Source organism: Eptesicus fuscus, chromosome 1, assembly GCF_027574615.1.
Source record: "Eptesicus fuscus isolate TK198812 chromosome 1, DD_ASM_mEF_20220401, whole genome shotgun sequence".
NCBI lineage: Eukaryota > Metazoa > Chordata > Mammalia > Chiroptera > Vespertilionidae > Eptesicus > Eptesicus fuscus.
Window position 1 is genome coordinate 71,552,848 of NC_072473.1, and position 13,765 is coordinate 71,566,612.

The 13,765-nt window shown below is 44.6% G+C and overlaps 1 protein-coding gene and 1 pseudogene across 3 annotated transcripts; one reads left to right on the forward strand and one right to left on the reverse strand.

Annotated features, from left to right (window-relative positions):
* Positions 1–3,854: 3,854 nt before the first annotated feature.
* BEX5 (brain expressed X-linked 5) lies at positions 3,855–6,048 on the reverse strand. 3 transcript variants are annotated; one of them, XM_054716865.1, is made up of 3 exons: positions 5,954–6,048; positions 4,847–4,905; positions 3,855–4,432 (listed from the first exon to the last, which is right to left on the reverse strand). In XM_054716865.1, the coding sequence occupies exon 3, from the start codon at positions 4,410–4,412 to the stop codon at positions 4,071–4,073; it is 342 nt and encodes a 113-aa protein (XP_054572840.1). In that variant the 5' UTR covers positions 4,413–4,432; positions 4,847–4,905; positions 5,954–6,048; the 3' UTR covers positions 3,855–4,070. The 3 variants fall into 3 exon arrangements, with proteins under 3 accessions (XP_054572840.1, XP_054572837.1, XP_008157426.1); XM_054716862.1 differs by having other exon boundaries at positions 3,855–4,436; XM_008159204.3 differs by lacking the exon at positions 4,847–4,905 and having other exon boundaries at positions 3,855–4,436.
* Positions 5,640–13,765, forward strand: part of LOC103302190 (nuclear RNA export factor 2-like) — a 57,690-nt pseudogene continuing 49,564 nt past the window's right edge.

Consider the following 13,765-nt stretch of genomic DNA (forward strand, 5'->3'; position numbering starts at 1 on the left):
TTCCCCTTTATGATTTCATCTTTTCTTATTTTTTAATGCTCAAATAGGCCTTCCTAGGTTCTTTTCTTTGAATTCAGATGAACATATATCTGTATTTTCTTCTAGTTATTTGACTGGTTTGTCCTTAATATACTTGAGATAAAAATGTATGGATGGGTAATTCTCAAACTCTAGTGTGAAGCAGAATCACCTGGGAGGTTGTTACCAATACAGTTACCTGGGCACAATTACCAAAGAGTGGTTCTTGGGATTCTGTATTTTAATCAAGCTCCACATGTGATTCTGAAGTATTTGATAGGCTATCAAATTTGGAGGAATCCTGACATATACCATCTTAAAAGGGTCTGATGTATTGGTTTGGGGGTATAATTCCTCCTTTTTTTTTCTTTAACAAGATATATATTCTACACAAATGACATGACTTGGTTAGGTTCACACAGTCAACCAAGGGTAGTGCAGATAAAAATGAACCAAATATATTTTAGTCACAAATTATACCCAATTGTTCTCAACTCTGCATGTACATCAGAATCAATGGGAGAGCTTTTACAATGTGAGAATGCCTAGGTCTCACTTCTCATGAGTCTGATTCAATTGGTTGGTAGTAGGTTCTGAGCTACACTTTAAAATCTCAAATAAATGAAACTTGTAGCCAAGGTTGAGAACCTATGCACTGAACATAACAGTATAAAACAAGACAGTTGTCTCTAAACATGGTAGTCTAGTGGGAACATAAAGCCTGATGTATATAGGTCAATTAAGGCACTTAAAATTATATACATATCCTACCTTATAATAGAGAAACATGCAAATTGACCGCACCTCCGCTATGCCCACAGCCAATCAGAGCGAACAAGATGGCGGTTAATTTGCATATGCGGGCGCTGAGCAGCCTGGGTCCAGGAAACATCCTCCGGACCCAGGCCGCTCCTAGCTTGTAGGCCCATGCTTAGGTCCTGAGCAGCAGGGGTTCCAGAACGCCCCCTGGCCACTCAGAGCCTATGGGTGTAGGTGCCAAGCAACCTGGCGGGCGGCTTGCAAAGGCTCCTGCACAAAGCAGCGGTTTGGGGCCATGCCCCCAGCCAGGCGCCCAGGACCAGGGGCTGCCGCTGGCCTCTGGGGTGTGCCGAGACCCTGGCGGCCACTGCTGTGTGCTGCCCAGGGTCCCTGCAAGCCCCCAGCCTGAGCGCCTGGCTGGGGGCGTGGCCCCAAACCGCCGCTTTGTGCAGAAGCCTTTGCAAGCGGTTTGGGGCCACGCCCCCAGCCAGGCGCCCAGGAGCCCAGGACCGGGGGCTGCCGCTGGCCTCCTGGGTTTGCCGAGACCCTGGCGGCCACCGCTGCGTGCTGCCCAGGGTCCCTGCAAGCCTCAAGCCTGGGGCCCATGGTGGGGCTGGCTGCTGGCCTTGGGGCATTTGGAGACGGGGATGTTCCCGCCCCGCCCCAGAGGCTTTCCAAGCTCCAGCACCAAGTGGCAGATTGTGTCCACGCCCCCAGCCTAGCGCCCTCCACAGGGGGATGGCTGCTGGCCTCTGGGGTGTGTGGAGACCCTGGCAGCCACCACCGGGTGGCAGGGACACGCCCCTAGCCCAGTGGACACAACCCAGGGGCTGCATGAGCTGCAGAGGATACACCTTTTTAAAAAAATTATTATTTTTTTTTTTTTACAGAGAAGAGGGGAGAGGGATAGACAGTCAGAAATATCAATGAGAGAGAAACATCCATTAGCTGCCTCCTGCACACTCCCCACTGGGGATATGCCTCCAACCAAGGTACATGCCCTTAACAGGAATCAAACCTGGGACCCTTCAGTCTGCAGGCCCATGGTCTATCCACTGAGCCAAACCATTTTGAGAGTAAATACCTTTTCTGACAACTCATTGGCTAAGCTCCCTGTAGGCCACCAATTGCAGTGTTCTTGGTAATTTGGGTTATAAGAATCCAAGAAGGTAATCTAGGGTTTTTCCACCACACTCTTGAAGGAAAAAATAAAGGTCCCTTGAGGGGTCCCAGATTGGAGAGACTGCAGGCTGGGCTGAGGGACAACAACCCCCGCTATCCCCCCCCTCCCCGCCATGCACAAATTTCGTGCACCGGGCCTCTAGTATATATATATATATATATATATATATATATATATATATATATATATACACACACACACATGTGTATATATATATATATATATGTATACATACACACACACACACACACACACACACACACACACACATAACTTGAATTAAAACTGGGGTCTCCATTTTAATTTATCTAAGTCCAAAGATGAACTTGTAGGATGCAGTGGGTGTGGATTAAAACATAGTTTCCTGAATATTTATCCAATTTCTCAGGTGATTCTGTGTAGGTGGTCGGCACAGCATTTGTTGATAAATACTGGTATGTATGTAACATTATAGTAAGTCCATGTGTTAACACTGGTGTACTATGCTTTCTCTGTTGTGATACTTTTTTCAATTACAAGCTAGTCTATAGGGAAAAGATGTTACTTGCCCATAAATGATCAAAGGAAACCTGGGCCCAGATTGCAGGACTCTTGACTCAGCTATAATTAACTATTGTGCCCTACAACCTATCAGACTATGTGCTAGGTACTGAGAGTATGAGAACAAATGAGACAATATAGTTACTGATAGAAGGGCACAATCAATTTGGGAGCAGTGATGACTGGGTGGTGGGATATGTTCTAAAACAATGGTCCATCTACCAGGTCCCCAATCCCAGCCAGTTTCCCAATGATTTGTGATTACAGGTTTATTTGGCACAGCAAAAATCAAAGCAAAGGAAAAAGGCAACTACTCTGGGTCCATGTAGGCTAGTGTAAGTAGAGACTACTATGAATTACTGGGGTGCGTGAGAGTGGTGTGAACCAGAACAGTTTTAGGGACATAAAGCCTCCCTCAAAACACCTGTATATTCTCAGAGTGAAACCTACAGCAGTGTATGCACAGGAAATGGTGAGTCAAGAAAACTGGGCTATATTCATCCAAAGATAAAAGGGATAGTCCAATTCTGAGCACACTATCATTAGTGTCATTCACTTATCTAGGGAACAGGGGTGAGAAAAAGTCTGAGAAAATAAAGGGTATGCACCTGATTATTATTTTAAAGCAGGAAGGGGGCATATTCCACATTTCTGAAAGGCAAAAATGGGGAGTCAGACCACTGACGGTTCCAGATAAATTAATGGGTCTTTTTCATCTTTAGCACTCCAGCACATCAGCAGTGGTTGGGCCAAGCTGAGAAAAACAAAACTGAGCAGAAGGGGAAGGAGAACGTAGCAGTCATGGCATTTTACAGGGAAGGGGTGCCAATCAGTCATGGCATATTCCAGTGGCATAAGTATACAAAGCTGTTACCCACCTGGCAGTCAACTGTATTTGCTGGTAAGCATACTTCTTGGGCCCTTCCCTAAATATGAATGGCAACTAGAGGGTTGGGGCCTTGCATGTATGGATAGAGCCAGCCAGAGTTCAGTTATTACCTTATTGATTCCCACAATAGCCCTGTAAGGCATGTATTGCTGTATCTTCATCATAAATAGGCTGACTTTAAAGAAATGTATCTATAATAATAAAAGCATGATATGCTAATTAGACCAGACATCCTAAGAGATACAAATATAAAATTAATGTCTTTAAATTGTGTCTCAAGTATTTCATTGTCTGCATTCCTTTCATAAGATCATTGACAAGTTCTTTGCTTCTTACTTGTTTTCCGATACATATAATACATGTGTATTCATTTTGAAAAAAAATGAGAAAAACAAGAAAATAAAAATCACACTCTGACATATATAAAATATGCATGCTTTTAAATGAGATAGTAGATCTATAAACTGCTTTTTAAACTGCTTTATTAACTTTGTGATATTTATTAAGCATTTTTCCATGCAAGTTAATGAAACTCCCCTGCTGACAAAAAAAGTTACAGACTAAGTCAAAATGAAATGTCCAATCAGAAAAATAAAAGAACACCAAAGATTCACCATAATGGGTACATCAAAAAATGCAAGTGTGGGAAGCAGGGGGTTTATTATTTCTTAACCTCAGCATTCAGGGCATAAGGCAAAACTCATCATGATGGTCATGGTGAGGGGGATCTCCTATAAGAATGCGCAGACTGTACCTCAACTGAAGCTCTCTAATTTTCCTCCTTAGCTCTCTCATCTCTTCCATGAACCGTTCCATATCATCTGCATCTCCATCTATCATATCAATGTTATTGACAAGCCTATTGGGCATATCCTCTCTAATATCCTGGGCAGGTGGAGCCCAACCCTCTCTAATATTTCCTCCAGGCTCCTGGACTTCACCACCTCCCAAAGGGCGGGCTTCTTCTTCATTCTGCACTGGAGCCTGCTCACCTCCTTTGCATTCCTTGGGGACATTTTCCATGTTGAGTTTTTTTTCTGCTTCTTTCTAGGAGATTAAAAAGCAAGGATTCAATGCGTTGTAACAACCTGATTCAGAACCCTCTAGGCAAAAGTTTCCCCATCTGAGAGACTTCGCGCGGCCTCTAGGGGTCGCCCCAGACCCAGCCCTGCCCCACAAAGCCCACCACCTTCCCTGCAAATCCTTCCCTCACACAAAAACGCAGGACAAGTGGTGGATGGGACAGTGGTTGAGAGACCAGGGATCCTGATAAGCCTTCCAGGGGCGCCCGAGTTTGCCCCTCCACCTTTTTCTTTCCTCACCAGCCACAGACCCAGTTTCTAAAGACTTACACAAGTTTCTCCTGCTCTTAATTCGGGCACAGAAGGCTGAGTCCCCTAGTTTCTGTTCTAATCCCTGATACCCCCTACATTTTAGGATCCCAGGCATTCCCCTACCTTCAGGGATCAGAAGCAGGTTTCCTCTCTTAGCCTTGATATCTGCTGCACCAAAGGACCTAAAGACCAGACAGAAATATGACAATGGCCAGGACTGATCACTTGATTAAAGGACAGCTTCATTGCTTATTTGGGACTCTTCTAGTCAAGTATTGCCACCATCTTTTTCTCCTTCCTTCCGTCTCACGGCTTCTTTTCCCTTCCTGTGATGCCCTAACATGCCTTCCAGAAATAGGTGTTGTAATCAATGATTATTTCCAAACCAGTTTTACGTATTCTTTAGGTCCCTTACCCCACTGTCTTGTCCCTCCCGTCACCTATTTACCATTTCTTGAACGCAAATGGACAACTTTCCAGGCGGGTAGTCAGAAGAGCTTTCTGCACGGCAACGTGGTTTATTCATAAAGAATTTCAATCTGGGTATCAGCCAGGACCTTCTGAGACCCAGTGGCCTTTCATTGCCCATCATTTTATGTACCAAGATGGACGAAGGGAGCAGAATAGTGAGGGCATGCAAACCTGGACCCGCTTCAGTCTCAGCGCTTTGTCACGCCTACCCTAGGGTGCACACTCAGCGACCACGATTACACCGACCCGCAAAGACCTGAAACAGTTTCTCGCTCTCTGCCTAGATCCCCCAGTTAAAAACCTGCCCACTCGACCGCCTCCTCTGCAGAAGGGACCTGTTTCCCAGGCCTAATCCCTTTCCCTATATTCTCGGCATCAACCGCCATCCCGCGCCGTACCCGCAGCCCACCATTTCAGACACCAAATATGGACGAAGGGTGAAGAGATGCCGGTAACGGAGGCCTAAACCGGGTGGAGAGCCCGTCATCCCCAACCCGATTTCATGGTTGTGCCCCCCTCCCGTTGCCGGCCCATTCCTCGATAACCCCTTCTCTGATTCTTCCCTCCCAGATGTCGCCCAATCACCCATCTCCTAGAAGATTCGAACTGGTACACAATGTCGACTCTTGGCCCCTCCCTATATCATCCATTTCTTACACCAAATGGGTGGGCATCGGGGGAGGGGTAAAGAAAATCTAGTCCTGGACCCAATCTGGTTTTTGCCCTCTGCCACCCCTCCCCCAGTCAGCGCCCACCAACCTGCACTGGATCGAGGTCAGCTTCTCTGACCTCCTCCTTCCGTGGGCTACAGGCTCGCTTTGAAGGCAATAGTGAGCAGACACACAGCTACAAAGGACTCACACCGCAAGTAGGAGGAGAAACTAACCCTCGCGTCAGCATTACGTCTCGTAAGAATCACGTCACCGTGAGCTCAGATCCGGAATTAGGAATCATACCTGCAGTACGGCAGGAGGGTGGAGGGCAGGGGAATGGCGGAGCCACCTTTTTCCTCTTTTCACCATCTCCCCATTCCTACCGCAGGCTACTGCCCATGCCTTGTTATATTTCCCTCTATTTAGCAATCTTTGAGACCAAGCGGGCCATAATATTTTGTAGTTTGTATTTGCCCCTTTTCCTGATTTCTGCTGGAGCTTTTAAAGAATTGCTTCTTTCTCTTCTATATCATTAAAAGCCAACTTCTCTTCCCTCCACTCACCAGGACTTGATAGTTTTGTCCCAGACTGAAACCAGTGCAGGGAAGGGGGGTGAGGCTAGGAAGTCTGGAAAACAGGTAGGAAGTAACATTAACATTTTTTCACCTTAATTGTTTCCCTTTCTGTTGATTTTTTAAAGGGGGTGGTTGTTTTTATTTTCCATTGGTATGCATTAATCTTTTAGTTGTTATAATTAGACAATACTATTATTTTCAGTTGAAAAATAGGATTCAAGTTGTAAAATCTTGGCAACCTGTATCTGCTGCTGAAACATTCTATAAATATAGACCCTTCAGACAGCATCCCCTTCCCCTTTTAAGGACTTTGAAATATAAAGCTAAGCTAGTGGTTCCTCTTATGAAGGATCTCTGTGTGATCTTTCTATGAGATGAGGCAAGTGAGTAATAGAGTCCTTTTTTTCTAATAGATTCTTGCTGGTGGATTTTCAGATCTTGAGAGCCTATGACAAACTTATGGTCTCCTCTAAATTATATTAGTACAACTTTGCAACAAGCCTCTAACATGGCCTCTAAATTAGAGCAACACTGAGTGAGGTCTTTCAAACAATTATTTGGGAAAGTTATACTGACAGTTAAAAAGTATTGTGAAGCTACAATATTAAAAATATTATGCCAGACTAAATATAGAAAAAATGAAACAGAAAAGAAAGCCAATTGTCCAACTCAAATAAAGAGAAATATTAGTAATCTGATTGAAATATTTTGAATCAGTGGGGAGAGGTTATACTGTATTGTTCAAGAAATGGTGATGGGATAATTGGTTATTTATTTGGAAAAAATAAATGAAGTGCCATATTCTTGTTGTACACTTACATACAGACACTAAATGTTTAGATAAAGAGACATAAAACTATTGAAAATAATATATAGGAAAAATAATTTTGCATATAATATTAGGATGAAAAAGTTGTTAGAAATATAACACCAGAGACAGACATGGCCAAAACACAACTGGCTCAATTTTGCTTAAGTCTAAGGAACCATGTAGAATGCTCCTCAGAACTATCCCAATCACTGTTGCAAATCTGGAATGTTTATCCACAGATGCAGGTCTTTATTAGTGCATGTTACCCTGAGAATGCTAAAATCTCTGGCACTTCTGAGTTGTCCTTTGCCTAGGTTGAGCAAACTCCCAAGGTGCCAGAAAAATCCCTCAGTAAAATTAGAAAATACAGAAAAGGTAAAAGAAAAATATTTGCTTTCATCCTTGCCTCAAGAAATATACTATCCAGATTTTACTGTAAATCAGTCCAAATATTTTCCTTCAAAATAAAGACAACACACACACACACATTTATTCCCATATTTATGAACTTTGGGATGTTTGTAGTTTTATTTATGAGAGACAGTGTTGATTGAAACTCGTTGTACATAGTTTTTTAAATAATAATATGAGAGTATTAAATTCCTAGAACTGTCATTGCTGTATATTACTATGGATGTTTTTATTTTCTTATTGTTGATACTATTACAGATGTCCCCTATCCCCCCCCATTTACCCATCTCCACCCAGACCCTACCCCCCTCCCTCTGGCCATCACCACACTGTTGTCTGTGTCCATAGGCTATGCATATATTTTGGATGCTTTTAATTGTCATAGAAATTTGCCTTGAAAAATATTGTTCCAATTTGGTTCTATAATGAATGAACATTCCTGTTTTTTTATGTGTCCACGAACACTGACTATTACTTTGATTATTGTAGTTTTTATTTTATTTTTGTTTCTTTTTGTCTTATTTCATTTATTTCTAAAAATTTGTTGTCAAGGTTATCAGGCAATATTTTCTAAACCTGCCAGATCATAACAGACACTTAACATTAATATTTCCAGACTCTGAAGATTCCAGTTCAGTAAATTGGAGTCATATCTGAGAATCTACATTTAAGTTCCTTATGCAGTTATTTTTTTAATTAAATTTATTGGGATGACATTGGTTAATAAAATTATATAGGTTTCAAGTGTACAATTCTACAATATATCACCTATATATTGCATTGTGTGCCCACCACCCAAAGTGAAATCTTTCATCACCATATATTTGGCCCCCATTACCCTTTATTATTCCCCATCCCTTTCCCTCTGATAACCACCATACTGTTTTCTTTTCTCTATGAGATTTGTTTGTTTTTCAGGCTTGTTCATTTGTTGCTTTCAGTTTTATATACTACATATGAGTGAAATCATATGGTTCTTTACTTTTTCTGTCTCCCTTATTTCACTTAGCATGATACTCTCAAGATCCATCTGTGTTGTAGCAAATGGCAGTTATTTCATCTTTTCTTATAGCTGAGTAGTATTCCATTGTATATATGTACCACATCTTCTTTATCCAGTCATTTAGCTAAGGACACTTTGATTGTTTCCATGTTTTGGCCACTGTGAATAATGTTGCAATGAATATATGGGGTGCATATATCTTTGCTAACAAATGTTTTCAAAATTTTCAGGTAGATACCCAGAAGAGAAGTTGCTGGGTCATACAGTAACTCTAATTTTTAATTTTTGGAGGAGCCTCTATACTACTTTCCATAGTGGCTGTACCAGTTTACATTCCTGCAGCAGTGAATGAGGGTTCCTTTTCAGATCCTATAAATCTTTCACCTTATGCAATTCTTAATATTGGATAGGGTTGGAAATCCATGTCCCAGGCAAAATCAAACAAACAAGAAACTTCAAAACCAAAACAAAGAAAATCTCCCATTGTTATGTAAATGGTCTTTTTACAAAAAAACATTATTATGAAATCATTTCAAAGTTACAGAATGATTCTGAAAATAGCACAAAGTACTTCACATGTCCTCAGTTGAATACTAGCTGGCCATTTAAAAATATTTAGTTTAATTCATTTCATATAAAACTTTAAAAAATGAATTCTACTTTAAAAAAAATAAATTCTACTTTATTAAACCCTGAAGTTTTTTGAGTATTTGATCTTTTTTATTGAGTTTACTGGGGTAACATTGGTTAACAAAACCACACAGGTTTCAAGTATACAACTCAACAAGACATCATCTGCATACTGCATTGTGCACCCATCGCCCAGTTTTGTCCACATTTATCTCCCTTTGTCTTCTTCTTTTTTTAGTCCTCACCCAAGTATATTTTTTCCGTTGATTTTTCAGAGAGAGTGGAAGGGGTTGAGAGAGGTTGAGAGAGAAGAAACATTGATGTGAGAGAGACACATTGATTGGTTGCCTCCCCCACTCAGCCCTGGGGCCAGGGATGGAACCTGCAACCCAGGAACCAGACCAATGCTCTAAACACTGAACCATGCAGCCAGGACCCCCTTTGCCTTCTTCCACCTCCCCCCAACTTCCTCATTCTATATAACATTTTCCTAAATATTAGTCTATTTTTATCTTTAGGTTTCTTATACAAAATTTTAAAAATACATGTAACTTGTAATGTCTAAAGATAAATGTTTTAGTGTATAGTCTAAATGTTCAGTACTCACTGTTATACTCACATAATTTATTTACATATCTACTTGAATGAAATAATATGCCATGAACTATTCTGCTACATGCTTTTTTATATGTTTAAAAGTATTTTCAGGTTAGTAGCAGTTTAAGGATTCCACTTGTTTTTAATGTCTCAAGAGTGTTTAAATTATCATAATTTATTTGAACAATCCCAATTAATTCATATTAGCATTATTTATATATATGTATATATGTATATATATATATATATATATGTATATATATATAGTTACCAATATTGTTTAAATAAATTTACATATGCAGATTACCCTCCAAAAATTATTTGTTTACACCATCACCAACACAGGTTGTAATCAATCATCCATTATTTTATACTAGCATAGATCTATTGTTTTATACTGTATATAGTTTGAAAAAACATAAGCACACACACACACACACATATATATATACATATTAACACATACATAGTTATTTTATGTACTTTAGTTATTTATGTACAAGTATTTTATGTATTTTATGTACATATTTTATGTACTTTATCCCCCAGTGGATACCTGAAACCGTAGATAGTACCAAACCCTATACTATATTTTTTCTATACATTCATACCTATGATAAAGTTTAATTTAAAATTTAGACACAGTAAGAGATTAACAACAACTAATAATAAAGTAGAAAAATTATAATAATATGCTGTAATAAAAGTTATGTAAATGTGGAAGCCTGCAACTTGGGAGAAACCAAGATGGCAGCATAGGTTAAACACCTAACCTCCAGCCTGGCACAACAATTTCAAAAATACAACTAAAAGTCAAACGGACATCATCCAGAACCACAGGAAAGCTGGCGGACTGAAATGCCCACAACTAAAAGGAAAGAGAAAACCACAAGGATAATCAGAGGAGCCGTAAAAGCCTGAGGTACAGAGACACGGGCGGAGACACGAGCACGCGCGTGCAGGGAGGACGGAGCCGGAGAGGAAGGGGCGGCTGACGGCCTGGCCGGCGTTCTCTAGCAGGAAGGAGATAAAAGCTCCAGATTGCGCTGAACCCCAGCTCCGACTGCACTGAACCCCATTTCCGGGAGAAACCCTGGGAAGGCAGGCTAATTCTGGAGGAATCTGGGCTGTGGGGCGGAAACACAGAGGAGCGGCAAAAGGCAGAGCTCCTCAGGCGTGCATGTGAATGCGCGCAGAGGAGGGATTGTCGCCTGTGCTGCTGAATTGCCCTGGCGGGAAGGAGACAAAAGCTCCAGACCGTGCTGAACCCCAGTTCCGACTGCACTGAACCCCAGTTCCGGGCGAAACCCTGGGAATCCAGGCTCATACTGGGGGAATCTAGGCTGTAAGGGGGAAATGCAGAGAAGCGGCGAAAGGCAGAGCTCCGGAGGCGCACACGGGAATGCGCGCAGAGGATGCTCTGTTGACTGTGCCGCTGCATTGCCCTGGTGGGAAGGAGACAAAAGCGCCAGACTGCGCTGAGCCCCAGTTCCAACTACACTGAAACCCAGTTCCGGGCGAGAATCTGGGAATCCAGATTCCTTGGGGGAGAGAATAGACTGTTTGGCAGCAGGCGAAACTCCAGGGCACTTTTCTCTCAGAGGTGTTTGCAGGGAGTACAGAGAGACACTGAGACACAGGAACCTCATAGGGCGGGGCTGACGGGAAGCCAAGGCTGTAGGCTCCACCCTGAAACTCCGCCCCATCCAAGCTTAGCACAGAGGCTTTTACAATTTTGCAAGTCTAGTTGAATAAGGCTGTCTCCCGGCACAGACACAGCTGATCCTCACGGCCAATTGGACTGGAGGTCAAATCCTCCCAGTGTACCAAAAGCAATCAAGGCTTAACAACACCATGACTTTGCACTCAGCCCACAAAGGGGGGTATCAAGAGCAACCACCTAGGGAGATTGGGAAAGCTGAGCTATAGGGAGGCAGCCAAAAGGTGAAGACACTGAAGCAGGTCACGAATAGAAGGGATGAAGGAAGGTAAACTAATGGACGACACAGTGTTCAGAACCACATTTATAAGGTTACTTAAGAATCTTCTGGAGGACCAAGATGGTGGCATAGGGCAGACGCCTGATTGTTGCCTACCACAACAATTTTGAGGCTACAGCTGGAAAGCAGAGCAGACACCATCCAGAACAATGGCTGGAGGAATTGCTGAGAAAGAATTGACCGATTGGAGTTGGGATCGGGAAGATGAGGCCCCGCTGGGTCCCGGATCCAGGTGCGCTCGCCCGGCGACTGGTCGCCGCTGCAGACCTGAGTGCCGCTGCAGCGACCTCGGACCAGCCCGCCACCGCGCACCGGGCGCACTGGAGCTTCGCCGAGCCCGCCGCCCAGCGAGTTCCGCGGCAGCCGCCCCGGAGCTTTGAGAAAATGGCCGAAGGAATTGCTGAGAGGGAAATGACCGACAGGAATTGGGATCAAGAAGACGAAGCCCCGCCGGGTCCTGGTTCTGGGCGAGGCCACACCCCTGGGTCCGGGCGAGGCCACGCGCCCTTGGGTCCGGGTGTAGCTGGATCCTGGGTCCGGGTGAGGCTGTGCGCCCCTGGATCCGGGCGAGGCTGGGTCCCGGGTCCGGGAGAGGCCACGCACCCTGGGGTCCGGGTGAGGCCACAAGCCCCTGGGTCCGGGTGAAGCTGGATCCCGGGTCCGGGTGAGGCCGTGCGCCCCTGGATCCGGGTGAGGCTGGGTCCCGGGTCTGGGTGAGGCCACGCACCTCCGGGTCCGGGCGAGGCCACGTGCCCCTGGGCCCGGGTGAAGCTGGATCCCGGGTCCGGGTGAGGCCGTGGGCCCCTGGGTTCGGGCAAGGCCACATGCCCCTGGGCCCGGGTGAGGTCACGCGCCTCTGGGTCCGGGTGTAGCTGGATCCCAGGTCAGGGTGAGGCCGTGTGCCCCTGGATCCGGGTGAGGCTGGGTCCCGGGTCTGGGTGAGGCCATGCCCCTGGGTCCGGGCAAGGCCACGCGCCCCTGGGCCCGGGTGAGGCCACGCGCCCCTGGGTCCGGGTGTAGCTGGATCCCGGGTCCAGGTGAGGCCAGCGCCCCTGGGTCCGGGCGAGGCCGCATGCCCCTGGGTCTGGGTGAAGCTGGATCCCGGGTCTGGGTGAGGCCGTGCGCCTCTGGGTCCGGGAGAGGCCACGCACCCCGGGGCCTGGGTGATGCTGGGTCCCAGGTCCGGGTGAGGCCGCGTGCCCCTGAGTCCAGGTGAAGCCGCGCCCCTGGGTCCAGGCGAGACCAAACCAGAGGGAGTCGGACCTGCATTACCACCATTTGTCCACCATCCAGAGCTGAAAAGTCAGTGCCAACATGTACACATAAGGAACTGGTGGACATTGAAATTGGGTCTCAAAAGAACTGTTGGTCCAGAAAGAAACTTACTACAGACTGATTCATTTGCCTGTCAGCATAACTATTATTGCTCGTCTCACATTCGGTTCTTATAAGTATATTTCTAGTAACACATGATCTCACTCATCTAGGGGAAATGATGAACAACATAGACTGATGAACAAGAACAGACCCAGAAACAAGGAGGCATCGATCAGACTGTCGGGCCTCAGAGGGAGGGTTGGGGAAGGTGGGGGTGGGGGGAGAGATCAACCAAAGGACTTGTGTGCATGCATATGAGCCTACCCAATGGTTGGGGACAACAGGGGGGTGGGGGCATGTGTGGGGAGGGGTGGGGAATGGGAATGGGTGGATGAGGACAAATATGTGACACCTTAATCAATAAAGAAATTTAAATTTAAAAAAAAAGTTATGTAAATGTGGTATCTCTTCCTAAATATCTCATTGTACTGTACTCATCTTTTCATTTGAAGGAAGTACCTTATGGCTTCTCTTTGTCATATCAGAATTGTCAGCATATTAGTCTTGTGTTTTG

Bases quoted from the DNA above. Each gene is read 5' to 3' on its own strand.
- BEX5 (XM_008159204.3), bottom strand. From the start codon at position 4,412: ATGGAAAATGTCCCCAAGGAATGCAAAGGAGGTGAGCAGGCTCCAGTG.